Source organism: Nicotiana attenuata, unplaced genomic scaffold, assembly GCF_001879085.1.
Source record: "Nicotiana attenuata strain UT unplaced genomic scaffold, NIATTr2, whole genome shotgun sequence".
Taxonomy (NCBI): domain Eukaryota; kingdom Viridiplantae; phylum Streptophyta; class Magnoliopsida; order Solanales; family Solanaceae; genus Nicotiana; species Nicotiana attenuata.
This window is the reverse complement of record NW_017672990.1, coordinates 88,294-111,840: the sequence shown is the minus strand read 5'-3', so window position 1 is coordinate 111,840 and position 23,547 is coordinate 88,294. Positions and strand designations below refer to the sequence as shown.

General features: G+C 36.3%; 2 protein-coding genes across 2 annotated transcripts; one reads left to right on the top strand and one right to left on the bottom strand.

The window, feature by feature from the left end:
* The first annotated feature begins 12,552 nt into the window (after positions 1-12,552).
* On the top strand, positions 12,553-17,198 carry LOC109215114 (NAC domain-containing protein 7-like). The gene is made up of 4 exons (XM_019379134.1): positions 12,553-12,895; positions 14,826-15,008; positions 15,122-15,393; positions 16,216-17,198. Exons 2-4 carry the CDS (start codon positions 14,846-14,848, stop codon positions 16,837-16,839), a joined length of 1,059 nt encoding a protein of 352 aa, XP_019234679.1. The 5' UTR covers positions 12,553-12,895; positions 14,826-14,845; the 3' UTR covers positions 16,840-17,198.
* A 2,344-nt stretch (positions 17,199-19,542) lies between these two features.
* Positions 19,543-20,834, bottom strand: LOC109215111 (neurofilament medium polypeptide-like). Its single transcript, XM_019379130.1, has 3 exons — positions 20,141-20,834; positions 19,856-20,053; positions 19,543-19,787 (listed from the first exon to the last, which is right to left on the bottom strand). Exons 1-3 carry the CDS (start codon positions 20,832-20,834, stop codon positions 19,543-19,545), a joined length of 1,137 nt encoding a protein of 378 aa, XP_019234675.1.
* Positions 20,835-23,547: the final 2,713 nt, after the last annotated feature.

Genomic DNA, 23,547 nt, shown 5'->3' with positions numbered 1-23,547 from the left:
GCTAGCTTTCAATCTCTCATTTAAAACTTTCCTCAGAGCTCCAGATGCTACATTTTTTCTAGCCAACATTTTCTGCCTTCGAAGCCTAGGTTTTGGAGATTCACTAGGAGGAGTAGATGAGGATGAATTTGAGGGTGATGGTGGTAGAGGAGTGCCAGGATGATCTTATGGGTTAGACATGGTTGATTGTTTCTTGAGAGAATTTGGGAATTTCTGGAGAATAGAAGCGATTAAAACTAGAGAAATATTTTTGACGGTTTTAGAATAGTGAAGAAGATTAGATAAGTGGTGTGTATTTAAAGGCAATTTGACATTAATGCAGTAACGACAACTTTTCAGGGGTCAATTAGAAGTCTAATCAAGGTGTAATTCCAGGCTTTTAATGATTATTTTGGCTTCCCTAGATATTAGGCAAAAATCACGGTTTTTAGAGTTCTAAATGAACGAAACTGGTTCAATGCCTCAACGGATAGAATTTTCTAGGAATTTGGCAAGTATAGGACTTCTGCTCATGATTGAATTGTTAATCTTTCTAATTATGCAAAGTATTGAAAACATACCTGAACTTTCATATGAACTCATACTGATGAACCAGGTTCTTCAATAGAACTCTCTTGAACATGCCTCAAATGCCATAATAGAAAAAACTTTGTAAGAGATCAGTGAGTCATATGTACACATGTCACAGGAGTATACTAACTAAAGTATGAAACTGAGTAAGAATTAATCTAGATATTTACACAAAGTTAGAACTCCTAACCAAATTTTTTTTTCAATTTTTTTTTCATTGTGCATTCTGAGCTGGACCTATTAGGTGATCTTAATCATCCCTAATTCCAACCTGTTCCTCTCAAAGTTTTCTCTACTTAGTGCTTTAGTGAAAATGTCAGCAATTTGCTTATCAGTAGCACAGAATTCTATGGAGATCAGTCCTTCCTCATAGTTATCTCTTAAGATCTGGTGTCTAACATCTATGTGCTTAGTCCTCTTATGATGAACAGGGTTCTTTGTCATACTTATAGCACTAGTGTTATCACAGAATATTGGAATACAACCAACTTCAATACCAAAATCTACGAGCTGCTATTTGATCCATAGCAATTGAGCACAACAAGAGGCAGCAGCAACATACTCAGCTTCAGCAGTAGATAAGGCCACTGAGTTTTGCTTTTTGGTAGCCCATGACACAAGACATGAACCAAGGAAGTGTGCCATACCTGAGGTGCTCTTCCTATCCACTAGAAAACCTGCATAATCAGCATCAGCATATCCTACTAGATTGAAATTGCTACCTTTAGGATACCAAAGACACAGATCAGTGGTGCCTTTCAAGTATCTTGGTATCCTTTTGACAGCAGTCAGGTGAGATTCTTTAGGATTAGCCTGAAAAAGCGAGCACAAAGCCCTACACTGGAAACAATGTCAGATCTGCTAGCAGTAAGATACAGAAGTGAGTCAATCATACCCCTATACAACTTTTGATTAAAAGATGAACCAGGTTCATCAACATCTAATTTAGTAGCAGTTGCAACAGCTGTGTCTATTTCTTTAGATTCTTCCATTTTAAACTTTTTGATTAGCTCCTTTGCATACTTTTGCTGATGGGTCATGGTTCCATTTGGACTTTGTTTGATCTGTAAGCCTAAGAAGAAGTTAAGCTCACCCATCATGCTCATTTCAAACTCACTCCTCATTAATTTTGCAAAGTCCTTACTTAGTTTATAGTAGTGGCCCCAAAGATTATGTCATCGACATATATTTGTACAACAAGGAGATCCTTACCTTTTTCCTTTAAGAATAAGGTACTATCAATTTTACCTCTCTTGTAACCATGCTCCAGCAAAAATTTTGACAATCGTTCATACCATGCTCTTGGGGCCTGCTTGAGTCCATAGAGAGCCTTGTCTAACTTGTACACATGCTCAGGGCATTCCTTGCTCTCAAACCCTGGAGGTTGTTTCACAAACACTTCTTCTTTCAGGTAGCCATTTAGGAAGGCACTTTTGACATCCATCTGATGAAGAGTGAATTCCAGATGTGTTGCAAAGGCTATGAGAAGTCTGATTGCCTCTAGTCTTGCAACTGGAGCAAAAGTCTCATCATAATCTATGCCCTCCTCCTGGCTGTAACCTTGAACCACCAGTCTTGCCTTGTTTCTTGTAACAGTTCCATCTTCCTCAAGTTTGTTCCTAAAGACCCATTTTGTACCAATAACTGATCTATCTTTGGGCCTTGGAACTAGATGCCAAACTTGACTTCTCTCAAATTGATTGAGTTCATCTTGCATTGCATTGACCCAATCTGCATCCTACAAAGCCTCAACAACATTATTAGGTTCAATAAGAGATAAAAATGTATCAAAAGCACACAGATTCTTTAATTGTGATCTAGTTTTGACTCCAGATGTTGGATCAGTGATAATGTTCTCAATGGGATAAGAACTTTGGTACTTGTGAGGTTTCACAACCAACTGGTTTCTACTAGATGTTTCTCCCATGTTCTGTTGCTGAGGAACAGGGTCATGAACAGGTTCCTTTAAGGAATATATTTCAATTTCTCTTTGATTAGTTCCCCCTGTCATGTTGCCCTGGATAGAAGAACCTGTTCCATCACATGTTCCTTCTGTTGGTGCCACTTTGACTTGTGCTGAGGCTTCAGTCAAGTCCTTTACCAATCCAATGGCTTCATCTTCATGTTCCTGTCTCTCAGAAAGAATGTTAGTTTCATCAAATACTACATGTACACTTTCTTCTACACACAAAGTTCTTTTATTAAACACTTTATATGCTTTGCTATGTGAAGAATATCCCAAGAATACTCCCTCATCACTTCTGGGATCAAACTTACCTAGGGAGTCTTTTCCATTATTGTGCACATAACACTTACAACCAAATGCCCAAAGATGGGATATTTTTGGTTTTCTCCCTTTAAGTAACTCATAGGGAGTCTTCTCTACAAGAGGTCTAGTCATGCATCTATTGATTAGGTAACATGCAGTGTTTACAGCCTCTGCCCAGAAGCTGTGAGGCAGTTTACTAGAAAGAAGCATGGTCCTAGCCATGTCCTCAAGAGTCCTATTCTTTCTTTCAACTACTCCATTTTGTTGATGAGTTCTAGGGGCAGAGAAATTATGATCTATACCATTTTCATCACAGAATTCAGCAAACTTGGAATTTTCAAATTCAGTTCCATGATCAGACCTAATGGATGCAAGTTGATTTCCTAATTGTTTTTGAGTTTTTCTAACAAATGCAGTAAACATGTCAAATGCTTCATCTTTAGAAGTTAGAAATAGAACCCAGGTAAATCTAGAATAATCATCAACAAGCACCATTACATATTTCTTTCCACCTCTGCTCATGGTTCTCATTGGACCACATAGATCCATATGGACCAGTTCCAACGACTTAGTTGTGCTTACCATTTTCTTGCTTTTGAAGGATGATCTTACCTGCTTCCCCCTTGCATATGCCTCACAAACTTTGTCTTCCTTGAACTTGATATTGTGTAACCCTATCACCAAGTCCTTAGAGACTAATTTGTTTAGCTGATTCAGACTGGCATGACCAAGTCTTTTGTGCCACCGGAGGGGATCATTAACCAACACACTTAGGCAAGTGATTTCATTTTTTGAGAGAGTGGACAAATCTACAATGTAAATATTGTTAACTCTCTTTCCCTGCAAAACAATCTTGTCAGTGGTATGATTAATTACAAAGCATTTAGTAGAGCTGAATACTACAAGGTTACCTCTGTCACACAGTTGTGACACACTGATCAGGCTATATTTCAAGCCATCTATCAAGTAGACATTCTCAATGGAGTGAGAGTCTGTCTTACCTACCTTTCCAACCCCAATGATCTCACCTTTCTCTCCATTACCAAAGGAGATATTACCTCCTTTTAAGTCTTCAAGTGACAGGAACTGGTCCTTGTTCCCAGTCATATGTTTTGAGCAGCCACTATCCATATACCATATTTGGCTACTTCCTTTCACTTGGACCTCTTGTTCATCATCTGATTCTCCAATAGCTATAAGGGCCGGTTCATCTCCAGCTTCATCCTCTGAGTCCTCATCTGATGTTTCTCCCCAGGCAGCAACCATAGCCTTGTATTCTCTTCTCATAAGGAGACTTTCTCTCCTTATCCCATATGCAACCTTTTTGATCAGTTCAGGAGATATTGCTGCTTGATCAATGGGACTTATCTCCTTTACGTGCATCTCACATGTATAGGTTGACAAACACTGTCACATGATGGACCTGGTCTATGACTGAGTTCATTTGTCATTCTTCAAAACTTCACCTGTTCTTGGGCCAATAATTTCTTTACCCGACAACTCTTTCATCCTTCCCGGGTAAAGAGGGGTAGCTGTTGATACCAAATTTTTCCCTCATATATTTTTAGAAATGCATATATACTTTCAAAATAGTGCATGAGTATCAACCAGTATTTCATAATTTTCTGTAATTTTAAAAGGATTTTAATTAATTTATTCCAGCATTTTATTATCTAAATAATTACTAATTGCATCACAAATAATTTTATAATGATTTATTACTTGATTTTTATCATTTATATTCATATTAAGCTTTGATCATTTTATGCATAATTATATTTGTATCTTTAGGTTATAATTGCAATAACTTTGCAATAATAGCCCATATATGCATAATTACATTATTTACACAGAAAATGATTTTTTTTATATTTTATAATATTAAGTAATTATTTAAATTATTTTCATATACAAATAGCATTTTTATCATTTATTAATTATTTTCGTAAATTATTTTATTAATTTAAGTGGGTATTTAAAACATAGCCCTTCTTATTAATTTTTTCGGACCTACCCAATAGCCCAATACCCTATCAGCCCAATAACCCAATAACCCAATACCCAATACCCTAACCCAACTACCTAATACCCATACACGTCTAATTAAACCCGTCCCACCTAGATATTTAATCGTGGTCGTTGATCTCGGAAGATCAACGGCCCAAAATTCCCCAACCCCTTTTAATATATCAAAACCCCCAAACCCTATTTCATTTCTCCCAACCTGCCGTCCTTGGATACTCTCACCCCCTCAAACCCTAGCCCCGTCGTCACCCATTTTCCCTCTAATTCATGGAATCTCTTCTTGATTCCCTGCCTTATTTGGATTCGTCTCTCTACTGGTTACTCGACCTTGATGTTACTTGATTCATTTGCCTCAAATGGCAAGTGAACCTCAAGAGACTCAAACCAGTTTTGGTTCAAAGTCTCTCATGCTTTGATGATTTCGTCTATGTTCATCCTAATACCTGTGAGTACGAATATTTTCGTATTTTAGGGTTTCAAATCTCTGGTTCAAACCAGATTTGGATCAACTTCTGTTTATTTTTATGAATTTGGCTATTTTTGGTCGAATCCGTTTAGATCTAAAATGATTTTATGTTTGTTTTGGTATTTCTCCTTTAAAATTTCAGTACTTTTATTTCTATATGTTATACTCTTTTAGTATTATTGTTGATTTTATTTACCCTAAAAACTAGGGTTTTGGTTCCAAAAGATTTTTGCAAAAATGTTTTAACCCTTAAATGTTTTCGTCTCTGGGTATCTGTTAGGGTTTCCTCATTTATTTTGACTGATTTTACTATGTGTCTTTGTATTTCTTAGGGTTTTGATTATTTGACCGTTCATTGTACTATTTCTGCCAGTTTGCCTTAAACTCTGTTGATTAATTATTAATTAATTTCACTTACCTAAATTAGGGTTTTGCAGAAGTGTGCTATGTAACACAGATGGAGGTATTTAAATTTCACACCAAGTGTAGAAGCCTGCAGCTGAATCATCTATGCTTTGCGGACGATGTTCTTCTCTTTTGCAAAGGAGAGATCCAATCAGTGATGCTATTACTAAGGGGACTAAAAACATTCTCCAACTCTTCTGGGTTAACTACAAATGCAGGGAAGTCAAACATATTTGAAGTGAACATGACAACTAAAGAAGTGGAGGACTAAAGTGAAATAACAGGTTATAGCAGGGGCAGACTACCATTCAAATACCTAGGTGTCCCAATTTCATGAAAGAAGATTTCAGAAATGGATTGTCAGGTGCTAGTGGACAAGATGGCTGCCAGAATAAACAGCTGGGGTACCAGGAATCTATCATATGCTGGTCGAGTGCAAATGATAAATGCAGTCTTGATGCACATTCATACATACTGGGCTTCAATCTTCATACTACCCAAAGCAGTACTAAAGAGTATTACAGCAATGTGCAGGAATTACTTGTGGGATGGCAAAGTAGAAACAAATAGAGTCCCCCTAGTAGCATGGGACCTGGTGTGTAGACCAAAGCAAGAAGGAGGACTTGGCATAAAGGACTGTGTAACATGGAATGAGGCTGCAATAGGGAAATATGTATGGGATATCACTCAAAAAACTAACTCATTATGGGTCAAGTGGATAAACCATATTTATCTCAAAGATGCAGACTGGTGGCAGTATAAACCAGCAAATGACAGTAGCTGGTATTGGAAAAAAATATGCAATGTTAGAGACAAATTGGCAGCAGGGTATGTAAACAAGAGGTGGCGATCCAGAACAGGGAAATATACAATACAATAGGGATATGAATGGCTGAAAGGGTCTCAAGACAAATGTCAATGGGGACCATGGGTATTGAGTAAACAGAATATGCCAAAACACAGCTTCATCTGCTGGTTGACCATGCAGAAGAAGCTGCTCACAAAAGATAGGCTGGAGAGCAGGGGGATGAGTACAGATGGCCTATGTGTACTATGTGGTGATAAACAGGAAACTATAGAACACCTGTTCTATGAATGCCAATTCTCAAGTAGATGTCTTGGCATAATATTGGAATGGCTACAAATCAGAGTTACAAACATGGAGGGACAACTATTATGGAGAAGAGTGGCAAGAAAGATGGTGGAGAAAATAAGCAGAGAGTTTGCATATGCAGTCATAGCAGCAACCAACTACTATGTATGGAAAGGTAGGAATGAAGCTGTATGGAAGAATTCAGTGCCAAGACCACAAACAGTGTGTAATCAAATCAAGGATGAATGCAAGATTAAAATGATAGAGATATTAAACAAGAAAATAAAAGGGAAAGACAGGGACTGGATAGAAGGAATATACAGATAGCTAGGATGGATTATACAGTTTCATTAAATAGATAGAAGTATAGATAGCTGCTCTAAAGAGCTCTCCTTGTATTCTTATTGATGTACTGGTTGGGAGAGGAATAAAAAAAATTTCATTCCACCAAAAAAAAAAAACTTTACCACACTCGAACTCTCCTATTCTCATTACTAAACTTAAGCTCTCCCTCTTGCTCCTGTTCTGATTTCTGTGCTAAGTGGCTACTATTTGGCCGGCTGAAAGCCAAGGCCAAATTGTTCTGGAACCTATCTATTACTGCATCTTTACTTTCTTTCTTCTCAACTGGTATGCCCTAACCTTTGCAATTCCTTTCTCTATGCATTGTTTGATTAACCTGTTTCAATTCCCAGCATGATTCTCTTTGCCATGTGACTGCCTGATTCTATTTAGTGATGTTGTTAAGCTAAGCTATCTTCAATAATATGAAACCCTTCCTAATTCAGTTCTCGTTCTGAACTTTGCTAGAAACATGTGATCAATATATGGCTACTTCAGGTGTCCTGTTTGTTTACTAATTGTTTCTGTGCTTAAGCCATGATTGTCTAATATTAGCATCTAGCCTAATCAAAATGCAAACTTGTTCGAACTATATGCTGAACATGAATTTTGTTTGTTCCTTGGTGCAATTCTGTTGCTATTCTGTATGTACTGATTTATAAACCTTTTCCATCTTACCCTCTATGTACTAGTTTTCAAACTTCTACTCTTAGTTACTTAGGTTCCTACCACCCCAGTGTGAGTACTGCCTAGGGTCCTTGAGACTCCTTTGAACCTGACACATTGGGGCTGGTTTTCTAATCTTTTATGAATTCTGTGTTGAATGTGTGGTTCTAGTGTGAGCATTGCCCAGGGTCCTTGAGGCCCTTTGGAAATTTTGACACACTGGAAGCCTGGTTTAATGTGTTATGAATGGATCATTACTATGCTTCCGAGTTGTTTTGCTTGAAGGCCTGGTTCCCAGGTTTATATTGGGCCTGCTGAGGCTCCCTATATATAGTGTAATGGATACTGTTATGTAATTTATTCATTATGGGTTGTAATAATGTAATAATCTCTGTAATAAACAGATTTGGGGCTTATTAGTAAAATTAGGGGGGTTTTCCTTATATCTTTGTTAAACTCGGGTAGAAATCCTGCCTATAGGTTTATTGGGTTGATTATGTGAATGTTACTACTCGTTTAGAAATCCTGCCTATAGGATGTTTTCTGACTGTTTGTGACTCTGCATTTTCATATTTTTGGCATACTAGAGACACTGCCTATAGGTCTTTTTGTTAATTCTGCATTAGAAATCCATGTTCATAGGATCCACATAAATTTCCAATCTCAACGTGCATTAGTGATCATGTATATAGGATCTTATTTGTATGAATTAATAAACTTTCCTGGCAAGTTGCCTAAAATTCTGCCCACACATGATTATTAGATATCATGCCTATAGTAAATAAAAAATCAGTTTCAACTTAGATACCATGCCTATAGGAATAAAAGGAATCAGTTTCAAAACCTAGAAATCATGTCCATAGAATTTAAACTAATAGATATCATGCTTATAGTGGTTTAAATCAAGTCAACACTTAGAGATCATGTCTGTAGGAGTTAAATCAATTCTGCAAATTAGAAAGCATGCCTATAGGATCTAAAGAGATAAAACCTGTCTTTACGAGTTAAAATCAGTAATTCGCTTAGGAACCATGCTATAGGTCTATAATTAACAGTTGTAGATACCATGCCTATAGGATTCTGTTAATCACTTAGGCAAATCTGTAGGGTTATTAATAATTCTGGGGTGTAAAACTGTGATATCTTACTGCCTGAAAGTGCCCATATTCAGGACTTAATAAAATCAGTAGGCAAATTAATAGGTCTCGATGCCCGCCCTAATAAAACTGCTGTCTTGCATTCTGTTTCTGCTCATCTAGATATCCTGCCTATAGGATCCTATATTAATGAAATCTGATGATTTAATTGCGTGCATTTGTTGTCTACTTGTGGAGGTTAATATGAGCCCTTATTTGCTCCTTACATGATAGTCCTGCTTTAATTTTGCTTGTCGCCTAGCTTTTTCTCATTTTAAGCAACATAGGTCAGTCTATAACTACCCTGAATAGAGGTCTTAAATACCTCCAGGACCATAGGTAAGGGGCGGGTAATGCACGCATCGGGTACGGTTTAGAATCAATTAGTGCGCTTAACTAACAACATGAAGATAGTAAATGGGTAGTAAAGGAAATGATAGCCCATGCGCTAATGCTATGAGTAAAACCCCGACTTGAGGGAGTTGCCAAGCATTGCATGGAATGATCCTATAGGCTAAAAAACTTAGGACCACCCCCAATACTCCTGTATAAACATAAGTTGAATATTGTATTTGTCCAAATTATTTTCTTCCCTTTTAAGACTAATTCTCTTAATTTAAGTTCGGCCGGGACCCACCATTGTGGACCTCGAGGGGTGCCTAACACCTTCCCCTCAAGGTAATTTCGAGCCCTTACCCGATCTCTGGTGAAGTAAATTGGTTATATGAGTTAATTGCTCTAGGTGCCCTAACGCACCTTAATCCGTTAGGTGGCGACTCTTCAAATCCCTTACCCCGTTCCAAAAGGAAGGGAGTTGTCTCAAAAATGTTGAAACCCGATTTTGCGAGAAAAAGGGAGCGCGACACCCTTAACATTATAAATCTTACCATTTATGTAATACCATCTATATTATAAACTATATAATATATTTTTACCTAAGTATTTTGCTTATAATTAAACTTTATATTATTTTATTTATCATTTTTATAATATATCAGTACATTTAATTTTTCCATGTCACTCAATTTTTTTAATCATTCAAACATGAACGTATTTTAAAATATAAAAACGATAAAAAATATTTTTTGAAATAATAAAACAAGAATGGTTTAACAAAAGGTAGTTTCTTTTAGTCAGTAAAACTCAAAATATTTTTAAAGATATTTGTGTTTAATATGAAGTTTTTTAAAGTATTATTTGTTAATATTATTTATTTGAAAGTGTTAATCTAATATTTCAGTGTGCTAAATATGGGTACTTTATTTATTTGATTAACGAATATGGCTTGGCTGATAAATCTGTGAACTTTGAAAATATTTTGAAATTAAATCTAACAAAACAAAAAAAAAAAGTATCAAAAAAAGTGACTTTTGGATAATGAACACAAAACCGAATGACCACCCATAAAATTACTTCAATCTTTAATAAATATTTTTTTCAAAAAATATTTTTCACTAACAAAAAGGAAAAAGTATTTTCAAAAAATAACTTTTTTTTTTAAAAAGATTCAGAAAAGGTCTTCTTTCACACCAAACACACCCTAAAAATAAAAATATGCCTTTTTTTTTACATGGCTGCATCAACTGATCGAAGTCTAGGGGATATGTAGAAGCTAGCAGCAAATGTGTTTATTAGCAAAAAAAAAAAAAAAAACAAATGTGTTTTTACAAATAACAGCCAATATATAGATATATATAAATAAGGCTGTATAATGATGAGAGTCGGTGGTGGTGCAGGAAACGTATTGGTCACGGACAATCAGAAGCTGCTCCTCTTCAATCATGTTCGGACACAAAGCACCATAACACATATATTTGTAACTCAACTTATCACCACCTATATTATTTGCTGACATTTCCTTCCTCTTTTATTTTCACCTATTACTTTCTTTTCACCTAGTATTATTTTCTTTTCTTGTCAATAGTTCAACCAACATGACATGACTGGAAGTAGCATGCGTTTATTACCTCCCTTTTCCTGAAGTAGCAAATTAAATGTAAAACGAATTGAAATCCTTATATATAGATTATGCTTCATTCTTCTTTTTGGATGCAAATTATTTGTATGCTTTACTCCACCATGGTTTAGATGGTTTCATCTTGCAAGATCGAATTCATTAGTAACTTAGTTGAGGTGTTACAACTCTATCGCGCCAAGTCAAATGATTTCTATGTTTTTCATTCACTAACAAGAGAGGGCAATGTGTTAACAAGTTATTGAAAAAAGGAGAGTGCAGTGAATTAAAGCGCCATATATATCCATTAAATATCTTCTCAAGAGTGAATGAACATAGCTTGTTGGTGCAATCTGGTCCCAAAGTAGCTGAATTTTCAGTCGTAATAGAAAAGAAAAGGTAGGGACTAGGATTAGAAAGGATATTGTTGGAGACATCTTTTACCCCTTTTAGACAAGCAATGGTCCTAACTCCTGAAATTCCTTCCTGGAGACTGTTCCATTACGTCACCAGCATAAATTAACAAAAAGAAGCTTAAAAGATTATAGTATTTCATTATGAATTTAAGTTATATTTATTGAGTTACTTACCCGATCAAATGTTGTATGATAAAGTCTTATAACATGTTCGTTACCATAATTGTTAGGTTATCAATTAATTATATTATAATTATTTATTTTTAATTATCTTATAAATAAATTAATTATCAAACAATAGTGCATAGAACTCAGATTATTTTTCTTAATCTTTTATATATATACTCCCTCCGTTCACTTTTACTTGGCACGTTTTGACTTTTCACGCCCCTTAAGAAATAATAAATGAAGTGCGTAATTTACCATGATACCCATATTAATTGATGCATATTTTATTGGATTTGAAAAAATAATTTAAAATGGGTAATAAATATTGTGGGTATAACAAGAAAAAAAATTGTCTTCTCTTGATATGCGTAAAGTGACAAGTAAAAATAAAAATTTATTTTTAGTATACATGCCAAATAAAAGTGAATGGAAGGAGTATATATGGGGAGAAGAAATTAAATAAAGGAGAGAATTACAAGGCACGTGAGAATAGAACCCTCACCAATAAAGTAAAAATTCAAGCTATTGAACTACTAAGATTTTCTAAACTCAAACTCTTTAGTTTTGGACGCATTCCTTTTTAATGTCTTTATGGAGACCCTTTCAAATCTAATTATGTTGATCGGTCTGTGCCGTTACTCATTCTGACGCCCCCGTATATAACAGGAGCTTAGTGTACCAAACAGATATTTTTTTACTCTATAGGCTATAACTAAATTAAAAGTAATTAAGACAAGAAAAGGATGTCTCAATCAATGGCGGGTGAGTGGTGGCAGTTGCACACACGATGCTTTTGTCTAATGTATATTTCTCTTTCTACCAATTTTGCGCCACCTTTTATCGCGCCCCGGAAAAGCTTTCCCAGCAATTTAGCTCTCTATTATGATAGTGAGAGAGAGAGAGAGAAAGAGACAATGAAGCATATGATCAAATAAATTAAAAAGTGTAGTTATTAACAGATCCCTTCATCATTAGGGTTTATTTGTTTGGTGGGGTGGGCTTTATATAACCCTTTTTGTTCATCCTTCTTCCATTCGATCTCTCTCTCTCTCTCTCTGCCCCTCTTTTCCATTTTTCTTCTCTTCATTTGTCCATTTCTCAGTTTTATTCTGTCCTCGGGATCTGGTCCTAGCCACACCAAAAGACAGCCAAACTCAAAGTCACCAGTTCCCGAGGATACAAATTTCAACTTCTTCTTTTTTTGTGTTTTTTGTCTTTTCTTGTCTATTCTCTATTTGTCTTTTCTACAGTTTTTTCCTACTGCAGTTGCACCCTTTTCTTCTTCTTGGAGATCGATAACTCTTGTCTTCCCTCCCACTTTGATTCTGTGCTCGCAAAAAGATTGACTCTGCTCACTTCTCAGATCTGTGCATTTGGAAATTAAGGTTTGTTTCATCTAACAACGTCTTGCTCCTTCCTTTTCTTTTTTCTCTAATTATAAATATTAATGCGTCATATTACATATGATAGATATTTCTAGTAAAATTTGTCCCTAAAACATCTCCTTCTCTTTCTCTTCTGTGTTGTGTAATTAACCGTCTGTTTGTTTAAAATTATTCGTCATACATATGGGAGCTGGGACGACGAAGGAGACAGTGAAAACTGAATCCATACGTGTTGTGTGATAAACTCACACTGATACCTTTAGACTATAGGTGGTATGTAAGTTTGAATGTTTTGTCTTAGTAGGGTCTTAACTATGGTTTTTTCAAAGCAAAAAATCTTGCTTAGGTATTAAGTGTAAGTAATGACATGTATTAATTAATAAGCTCATTGGTTATAATAATACAGTATATGTGATCTAGGAAAAATGTTGTCTGGAGATCTGACATACGAACAAATTATTACTGATAATCTTGAAAGGAAAGTAACTCGTTCGTGGTGATTTCTCTTGCTTCCATGCGTCTCCAGTGATATTACTGGCTAAATGATAGTAACATCATCGTAATTATTACCCCAACACTATAATAAAAGCGTATGTCACAATAACTGATTAATTCCAACATTTCTCTTTGGTTATTTTAGTAATGACAAGACCATATATAGTTATAAATGGATTATCGAATTGGATCTTATATTTAATTTCTTCTTATTTTTTGACAAAAAATTGATATATCCTACTATTATCCTTCAGGAAGTTCACAAATCCCTTGTTATACCATTTTGACGATTATATTATTTTGTTATTCTTTTTCATGACTTCTTAAATTAATCGACAAAAAAATATAGTTAGGTAAACAACAACCTAAAATTATCATTTCACAAATGTATAAGCATACATTAATTAGATTATGCTTATCGTAAGGCAAGAGTGGACTCAATTTCAATAAGATCCACGCACTCATAGTGTGAAATCTGAAGGAGTTTTATATTGCATTTCGAATAACTATATATTGTTCTTTGTTCCATTTTACTTAATATTTTGGTGGTTATCTCAATTGTTTGTTCGTCATAAGCTTGTTTTGCTTTGTTCATGTGGATGTTAATTTGCACTCCAGTGACTGTATATGAAGTGTGAAAGGGGGAGGCAAATGAATCTCAAGATAACAATTGCTGGAATTTACTGAATCTGTTCTTCCAATTTTTGCATGCACTATTCGAGCGTCGTCGTCCTTTCTTCATTGAATCTCATGATATACAAGAAAATTAGTTTCTGTTAAATAGTTTGCGCATATTTTTTTATCAAATGTGGAGGATCTTGATTTCTATAGTAATTTCACTTTGATCAGTTTTTGTTAAAAATTGCTTGATCAGAAAAAAACAAAGAGCAAATTAAGTGCTACAGAACCAACAATCAGAGTTGAGCAAACTAGTAAACTGATTTGCAATTTTAGGTGATATATATATATATATATATATATATATATATATATATTTTCAGTTCTTCAAAAAAAAGTAAAATAGATCTTACTTTTTCATTTTCTTAAAAATAAGTAGGTGGAACAATCAATATGAGGAATTTGCATAGACTTCAATTTCGTTGCTAGAGCACTATCCATCCGGAAACTCGTATTATGTGCATGCATGTTTTATTCAAATTTCTTCTAACCTGAGCAAAAAAAAAAAAAGCCCGCTGCACTAAGCTTCCGCTATGAGCGGGGAAGGGCCGGACCACAAGGGTCTATTGTATGCAGCCTTACCCTGCATTTCTGCAAGAGACTGTTTCTACGGCTTGAACCCGTGACCTCCTGGTCACATGGCAGCCACTTTACCCGTAGTTTGAAAAGAAACAGAAACAGAAGTTTGAAAGATTTATATTCTACATTTGATCATACAATTGGAATGTAATACTGATATTTTTTCTTGAATATGCAGGCTATACATTTGAGTGAGAGATGATGAATTCTTTCTCACAAGTTCCTCCAGGTTTCAGATTTCACCCAACTGATGAAGAACTCGTCGATTATTACCTTAGGAAGAAAATCACCTCCAGAAGGATTGATGTTGATGTTATTAAAGACATCGATCTCTACAAAATTGAGCCATGGGATCTTCAAGGTACAGCTATATATATATGAAACCGTATATATGTCAAAAAAGTATGAATTACATGTATTTCAAATGACATAAAGGTATGATATCACTCACAAATATAATGAAATTGTCAACAGAATTATGCAGAATGGGCACAGAAGAACAAAGTGACTGGTACTTCTTCAGCCACAAAGATAAAAAATATCCAACAGGGACAAGAACAAATAGAGCAACAGCAGCAGGATTCTGGAAAGCAACAGGAAGGGACAAGGCTATATATTCTAAGCACGACTTGATTGGCATGAGGAAGACCTTAGTCTATTATAAAGGGAGAGCTCCAAATGGACAAAAATCTGATTTTATTATGCATGAATACCGACTTGAGACTGATCCAAATGGTGCTCCTCAGGCAAGTTCCCTTTAAATCAACTCCATATAGTTAAACGGATTAAAGTTATATACATTGATAGTATAAAAATTTACCTCATTAGTGTAATTAATCTGTGATAGTAAATTAGTTATTATTTTTACTAAGTTATCAATTAATTTGCTTTACGTAGATATTTACTTGTAATTATATTATAAATGACATGATTATGTAAGACATCGTTTGGTAGGATGCATTAAAGAAAATAATGCATGCATTAGCTTTTGGTATTACTAATCCCTTGTTTTGTACATTTTTTTCAATCTATGTATAAGTATTAGTTATACAACATATTTGGTGTTATCTTATGTATAACTAATACATAACAAATCATAGTATTAGCAATACCAAGGCTATTAATGAATGCATTAGCATAGTTAAAGATAAAATTATCCTTAAAGTCCCTAAAAACTAAAGAATATGGAGGGCATTTTTGTAAATAATAAATTTTTATGCAGTGCATTTTAATATTTAAAACACCACACCAAACAGTGGATAAGAAATAATATCTGCATAACTAATACTTGCATTATCAACGCATGCATTATTATTGTCTGCATTACTAATACACTTTATTTAGCACTATTCTTATACACCCTACCAAACGATCCCTAAGTGTTTTAACCGCGTAAGTACATAAAATTTTAAGGACTTAAGTTTTAAGTTTTAACAATATTGTATGGTGCTTAGTGTGTGACTCGTTGGTATAGTTTAACCTATGAGTATAGTTTAACCTTTTTATAGCGCATACGTTAGTTGTCATTATAGTCAAATTACTAATCAAATGCTTATCTACTACAATAGGAAGAAGGATGGGTTATATGTAGAGTGTTCAAGAAGAAAATAGCAGCTATGAGGATGGATACTAGTGAACATGGCTCACCAATTTGGTACGATGATCAACTTTCATTCATGCCTGACAATATGGACTCCCCCAAGCCACAGTACCCTCACTCTAATACCATCACTAACTATAACCATCACTATCCTAATAATTACCCTAATTGCAAGAAGGAACTTGATAATTTGCACTACCAAATCCCACCTCGTCAGCAATTTCTTCAGCTTCCTCTTTTAGAAACTAATTCTAAACTTCTAGCAGCAGCACCTCCTGGAATAAGTTGCAGCTCAATGCCAATATTTGGCATTAATGTTAATCAAGAACATATGCATCATCCTACGTTTGGAAACAACATTAATAGAGGTTGTATTAATGACCAAGTTGAAGATCAAGTGACCGATTGGCGAGTTCTTGACAAATTTGTAGCTTCCCAACTTAGTCAAGAAGATGAGAATAACTATTCAAATGCAGCAAATGCTAGGGGCGACGACTCAAATTTGATGGTCAAAAATTTGGACAAGCAAGAACTGGCTCCAGAAAATACCTCCACAGCATCCTCCAGTTCTCAAATTGATTTGTGGAAGTGAAGTGAAATACACCTAAGTGATGGTATATATGCTCATGATCAAACAAAAGTACAGTACTTTATTGATTGAAATATATCTGAAGATTATGTGTACATAATAAATGTATAGAAACTGTACGACATTTCTAATTGTATTAAGTTAAGATGACGATTAACTGATAGTGATGGATGAAGCTATAGGTCTATCATGCAGCTGGCTGTCGCTGTATGGAGTTGTAATTTGCAGCATTGACATTGTGTAAAGCATGGCTATCTTTGTTATGGTGTCATAGCCATTGCTTTGTTTATGTAGTATAACCCTGCGGATTATTTCCGGATGTTTAAATGTTATTAAGTGATATTATAGTAATAATTATAATATGTGATTTCCTTTTTATTTATAGGAATTGTTAGTTTGAGTGTCCTTATGAATTTACTAAAGAACTTGGTACCGTACTTTAGACGTGAAGTAAAATATGCAATAAAGTAATAAAAAATAGCGATTTTGCGTGAAAAATCACCCAGATCAAAAGGTGCAAAAACCACGACCTACTGCGTAGGATTTTCAACTTCAACTCCACTAGAACAATGAGCCAAAATGTATCGATTACAAGACTGTCACTCAAGTCTCTCCGGTACTCCTACTACGTCTTTTTGATTTATAAGTTACTCTAACATGTAAAGCAAACACTCACTCCAACTCACTAATAGTTTGTGACACTTTGATTACAACTCGATTTCCTAAAACACATTCACTAGACTGACTCAAGAAGAACACAACACTTGTACTCGACTAGAGTGTGTAAAATGTAGTTCTTCAGTTGATGAGTAAAATTATAGGTTCAGCAGTTCAGATGGATAGTATTTAAATGTCCGGACTCCAAGATCTTCTAAGAGTCCTATGCATAATTAGCTTCTCGTTTGATAGGACTCCTACTGTTCTAAGGACTCCACCGGTCTTGGGACTCTTATGTCTCACTTATTTATGCGTATCTTCTTGGGCAACAACCATTATCATGTGAAAAGCCTTCTTCCATCAAACTCGGACCTGGATAACTTTGGGATAAAGTTATTGTCTTGCATAGATGTACAATCATCAACCATGAGGAGTTGGTCCTTCACCCAGAGGAGCTGGTTCTTAGAGCAGTTAAGCAACTACGTTGAGGACCTGGATCTTCGAACATTTTGTTAGAACAAAATTTATTAATCATAAAAATCTCAATACTCAACAAATTTTTCCTTTTTGATGATGACAAACTTTGTATATACCAGAACCAGGAAATCACACCAAATCATGATCAACAGGGACATAATTCCACAAATAGACAACTCCTACCCTATCTTCCCCCTTTTGGCATTATCGAAAAATAACAAAAGATGTTAGACATATTATGCACATTTAATGCAAGATTCAAGGCCATATAGACTACAGCACAAGCTCAAGAATTATCAAAACAAACAGACTAAGCTGATGATCTAACCAAGTACGAAGCGTTAAAACATTATAAGAGAAGTCATTTAGCAGTGCCAAAATAAGCCCAGGGCCTTGTCTTAAACCATTAAAAAAAATAAACTAAACCTGTTGCAACATACTCAGACTAGAATAGAAAGAAACAAAAACTAAAACATCATTGGGATAACAAAAGAAACTAAGGACTCTGGGGAAGGAACAGGCTCGTGGGTGAGAGGTAGACGGGGTCAATGCTTTCACAAGGGTAAAAATCTGTTGGGCATGAGCTTCTCTATCCCTTCTGAGCTCTTCCCTACGCTGCTTGGTTTCTTTCCTCAACTCATCATTGTCTTCTCGGAGCTTGGCATTCTCCTCAACAGCCAACTCCAACCTCTTAGTGAGCTTTGCTGCCATGCTGCTTCCAGGTAAAATAGCAGTACCTTTTGGTCCTCTAGCCTTGATCTCCTCATAGCCATACTGCTTGAGGTTAACAACATCCAAGACATCATTCTGATTTCCATACTTAAACTCAGGCAAGGCAATGTTGAGCTTGTCAAACAACTCAGTCAACATGAAGGCATAGCATGCTTAGGCTTGCAAGTGTTTGTAGCTCTTGTCATATGCTGAATCATCAGGCTAGGGAGATTGATAGGTCTACTAGTGTCAAGCGTTCCATCATAAGTCACAACCATGTCCAACAGGGTAGTCTCATTCCTTCTCTCAGACCTCTGCAAAATGCATGAATTGACAAAGTGAAACAACAGTTTGTGGAAGGGGGTCATATCAGTCTTGTACACCTTCTGGGGAGCATCCATTCAAACTTTTTAGAGAACTTCCTTGTGACCACAATTCCTGTGTCCTCATCATTGTCTATGGCTAGCCACTTTTTCTTCAAGTAATTGTCCAAACCTAAAGAAGAAATATTCAGAAGCATCACCAGCTCCTCAGTATCAAACTCCATCTCAAACCCCCTTACCTTACTCTTGACCACCTTTTCATCAAACTCGAAGTTTGCATAGAACTCCACCACAGCAGGCACACACACATGAGGGAAAGCCTTGACAAACATGTGTTTCCATCCTGTAGCTCAAGTTTTTCAACCAGTTGAGCCATCCATTTTTCATCAGTGTTTACAAGAATCTTCCCATTAAGCACTTTTCTGTTTCTGGACTCGGTGAGTTTATCAACCACAGCTGGCACACTTTTTCTCTTCTTTCCTCTACCTGCCCTTGCAGATAGGGTAGTATTTTTTGTAGCTTTGCTAACCTTTCTCTTTTATGTTGATGACTTTTCTGGCAGAGTAGAAACAGACTCATCTTCTCCATTCAACTCAACTACAGGTTCCACAACTGAAACTTGCTTCCTTGGCTTCTTGGCACCTCTGGACTCCTTAATGATTTGTTCATCAACAACCTTTCTTTTACTCCTTGTGAGAGGAGTCCTGGAAGGAGGAGCTACTTCTTTCCTTGTAGGGACGACATAATTTGTTTCTTTCACAGGAGTCTTCCTGAGTTTCTTCCCTACTTCAGACAAGGGCAAGTTATCTTCATCACTACTAACCTCTTCTTATCCAGTGAAAGGAGCTAACAAGGGCCCAAGTTCTTCAGTCCACTTGCTTCTTCTGAAGGGGCTATGACAGTGTTTCCAATAGTCATAGAGCCTTCAAATTCCCCACTCATATTCTCATTCTCTTCCTCACTTTCTTTATCCTCTCCTTCACTCTCACTTGCCTTTTCTTGATCCTCACCTTCACTCTCAGACTGACCCTCTTCTTTGTTGTTCTTTTCTTATTTTGTAGAGTCATCCACTTGTTCATCTATCCTATCTTCTGTCTCACTCTCCTACTCTTCACTAGAATCTCCCTCATTCTCACTCTTTTTCCCTTCATTAGAAATGTCCTGAGTAGGATATCCCTCATGACTGCCCACTACCCCTTCTTCTTTTTCACCTCCATTATCATCCTCATCCTCTGTCCAATTGAAAGAAAGACCATTAGATGCCTCTTTTTGTGTTGGTTCTTTACTGCCTTCCCCCTCAACCATAGGCATAACTGTAGTGGTATCTACTCCTTTCTCTAGAGATGCTACATTCTTTTCTATAGTGGGTTCCTCAACTTGTGGTTTATCACTTGTGGGTAGGACAGTATCTAAGGGTGCAACACCTATAGCAGATGCCAGAACATCTAATTTTGAGGGAGGGGGTTTTACCTGACTTGTAATAACTTGCACTGGTTCCCCCTGAACCACAGCTTCCTTAACCATTGTGTCTACTTTAGTAGCAGCATCACGCACTACCTTGTCACTCTTGACAGATTTTCTTAGAGTAGCCTTGATCTTGGTAGACTTAGAGGTATTTTTCGAAGTAGGCACATATGCATGGGTGGTTGGTTTTTGAAGTGAAGGCCCAGTGGAAGTAGGGATGGTGAGAGGAGCAGGAACAGGGGATGATGGTGTAGGTACAATGGAAGGTTTGACAATTTTCTTTGATTTGGGCTTCATGTTATTGGATTTGGCTTCAGTCTTGGATGATGGTTTTGCTTTATAAGGGGTTTGGCTGGATTTAGGCATGGCGATAAGAGAGGAAAATCGCTTAAGGGAAAGAGAGAATTATTTCTTGATTCTTGCTTATGGTTTGAGAAAAACAGTGATGTCTGAGAAACTGATCACAAAGGGGCGTTACTCATGATTTGACTGGAAGAAGGAGAGTGACAAAATTTGAGCTCTAACGGGACTCTAATAATGGTTACTTTGACTTTTAGGATTTTAGGAGTAACTAAACTCTATTTGCTCTAGGATTCCCCCTTACTCTTAGCCTAGATGAGAATTGAAAGTGATGCTAACAGGATTAGAAAGTCTGAGCATAGCAGTAATTTAGGATATTAAGTCCGAGTGAATTAAGACAAGATGGCACGTACCTGAGTCAAAGAACCAACTCCTTAGTAACTCGTTACTTATTTATGCAATAAAGCTTCAACACTACATGTTAGTATCATACAACATAGTTATCAGCTAGATTTTTCTAGGCAAGTGTGTATGCTTAATACAAGCATGAGACTGAATCAAACACATTGTACTTGACATTCTACATCTAACTATACCTTTTCTAGCCAATCATTGGGGTGCAACTAGTTGGAAGTATTGATTAGACGTAGTTCCAGTCTATTCCTTTCAAAGTGGTCCCTACTCAGAGCTTTAGTTAAGATATCTGCAATTTGGTCTTCAATTTTAGAGAAGTTAATTGAGATGTTCCTTTTTTCAACACTGTCTCTGCGAAAGTGGTGTCTAATGTCAATGTGCTTGGTTCTCTTGTGCTGACATGAATTTTTAGCAATGTTTATGGCACTAGTGTTGTCATAGAAAATAGGAACACAATCAACAAAAATACCATAGTACCTTAGATGTTGTCTTATCCATAGTAACTAAGCAGAACAAGATGTTGCTGCCACATATTCAACCTCAGTTGTGGATAAAGTCACTGAGTTCTGCTTCTTTATTCCCCAAGACACCAGACAAGAACCTAGGAAATGTGCTGTTCCTGAAGTGTTTTTCCAGTAAACATGAAAACCTGCTTAGTCAGCATCAGCTTAACCAACTAGATTAAAGTTACACCCTCTAGGATACCACAAGCACATATCAGGAGCTCCTTTAAGATATCTAAGTATCCTCTTGATAGCCTTCAGATGAGACTCTTTTGGATTTGCCTGAAATCTTGCACACAATCCCATATTGAATACAATATCAGGCTTGCTTGTTGTGACATAAAACAATGACCCAATCATTCCTCTATGTTGCTTATGTTCAACACTTTTCCCTTCTTCATCAAGGTCCAGCTTTGTTGCAATGGCAATGGGAGTGTCTATGGATTTGGATAAGTCCGTGTTGAATTTCTTGAGTAGTTCCTTGATATATTTTTGCTAATGTATCATGATTCCAGTAGATGTTTTCTTGATTTGCAACCCCGGGAGAAGTTCAATTCACCTATCATGCTCATTTCAAACTCTTTCCCCATCATCTCAGCAAATTCCTTGCACATTGCTTCATTAGTAGCTCCAAAGATAATGTCATCCACATATACTTGTACAATTATTACATTCTTGCCTTTGCTCCTCAGAAACACAGTGTGTCCACCTTTCCTCTAACAAAGTTGTTAGCTAAGAGGAATTTTGAGAGTCTTTCATACCAAGCTCTTGGGGCATGTTTCAGTCCAAACTGGGATTTGTCTATCTTGAACACATAGTCATGAAATTCTTCACTAACAAACCCAAGAGGTTGTTTAACAAACACTTCCTCCTTCAGATAGTCGTCCAAGAATGCACTTTTTACATCCATCTGATACATGGTGAACTCCATGTATACAGCAAAAGCTATTAGCATTCTTATAGCTTCCACTCTGGCTACAGGTGCAAACGTCCCATCATAGTCAATGCTTTCTTCTTGATTGTATCCCTGAACCACAAGTCTGGCCTTGTTCCTTGTGATATTTCCTTGTTTGTCCAGCTTGTTTCTGAACACCCATCTGGTACCTATGACAGTTCTGTTCTTGAATCTTTTTACCAATTGCCAGACCTTGCTCCTTTCAAACCGATTTAGCTCCTCTTGTGTGGCTATAATCCAATATGTATCTTTTAGAGCTTCCTTAATGTTCTTAGGTTCAACCTGTGAGAGGAATGATGTGAATGCACATAGATCCCTCAGAGATGGCTTGGTTTGCACTTCTGCATTAGGATCAAAGATGATGTTCTCAAGAGGATATGAACTTTGATGTTTCCATGGCCTAATCTACATTCCTAAAGATTGTTCACCCAAGGAGTGACCCAAAGGAACAGTTTCAGTAGGTATAGTTTCATCAGTCTGGTTAGCAGTCAGAGTAGTTCTCTCTTCTTCTTGTTCCTCGTGATCATTGTCAACTACTTGTGATCTCTGGATCCATCTTCAGGTTCCTTAGGAGCTCCTTCACTAGTGAGTCCTATGTCATAATCTTCATCTTGCAAACTTTTCTCGGCCAAATTTTTAGATTCATCAAAAATAACATGAACATTTTCTTCTGCACACATAGTTCTTTTATTAAAACCTTTATAGGCCTTACTATGTGGAGAGTAACCCAAGAAAATTTCCTCATCACTTTTGTCATCAAACTTACCTAGAGCTTCTTTGCCATCATTGTGCACAAATACACCAAAATGCTCTCAGGTGAGTGATGTTGAGCTTTCTCCTTCGAAGTAACTCATAGGGAGTTTTCTCAAGAATAGGTTTGACCATGCATCTATTTAGCAAGTGGCAA

Excerpts from the sequence above, each read along its gene's own strand:
- LOC109215111 (XM_019379130.1), bottom strand. The coding sequence starts at position 20,834 with ATGCCTAAATCCAGCCAAACCCCTTATAAAGCAAAACCATCATCCAAG. Across the intron at positions 20,054-20,140 it reads TTCTAATGAAGGGAAAAAGA|AAAAGAACAACAAAGAAGAG; the intron begins GTGAGAATGAGG and ends CTACAAAATAAG. Across the intron at positions 19,788-19,855 it reads ACTGAAGAACTTGGGCCCTT|GGAAGAAACTCAGGAAGACT; the intron begins GTTAGCTCCTTT and ends TGTCTGAAGTAG.
- LOC109215114 (XM_019379134.1), top strand. The coding sequence starts at position 14,846 with ATGATGAATTCTTTCTCACAAGTTCCTCCAGGTTTCAGATTTCACCCA. Across the intron at positions 15,009-15,121 it reads TGAGCCATGGGATCTTCAAG|AATTATGCAGAATGGGCACA; the intron begins GTACAGCTATAT and ends AATTGTCAACAG. Across the intron at positions 15,394-16,215 it reads ATCCAAATGGTGCTCCTCAG|GAAGAAGGATGGGTTATATG; the intron begins GCAAGTTCCCTT and ends CTACTACAATAG.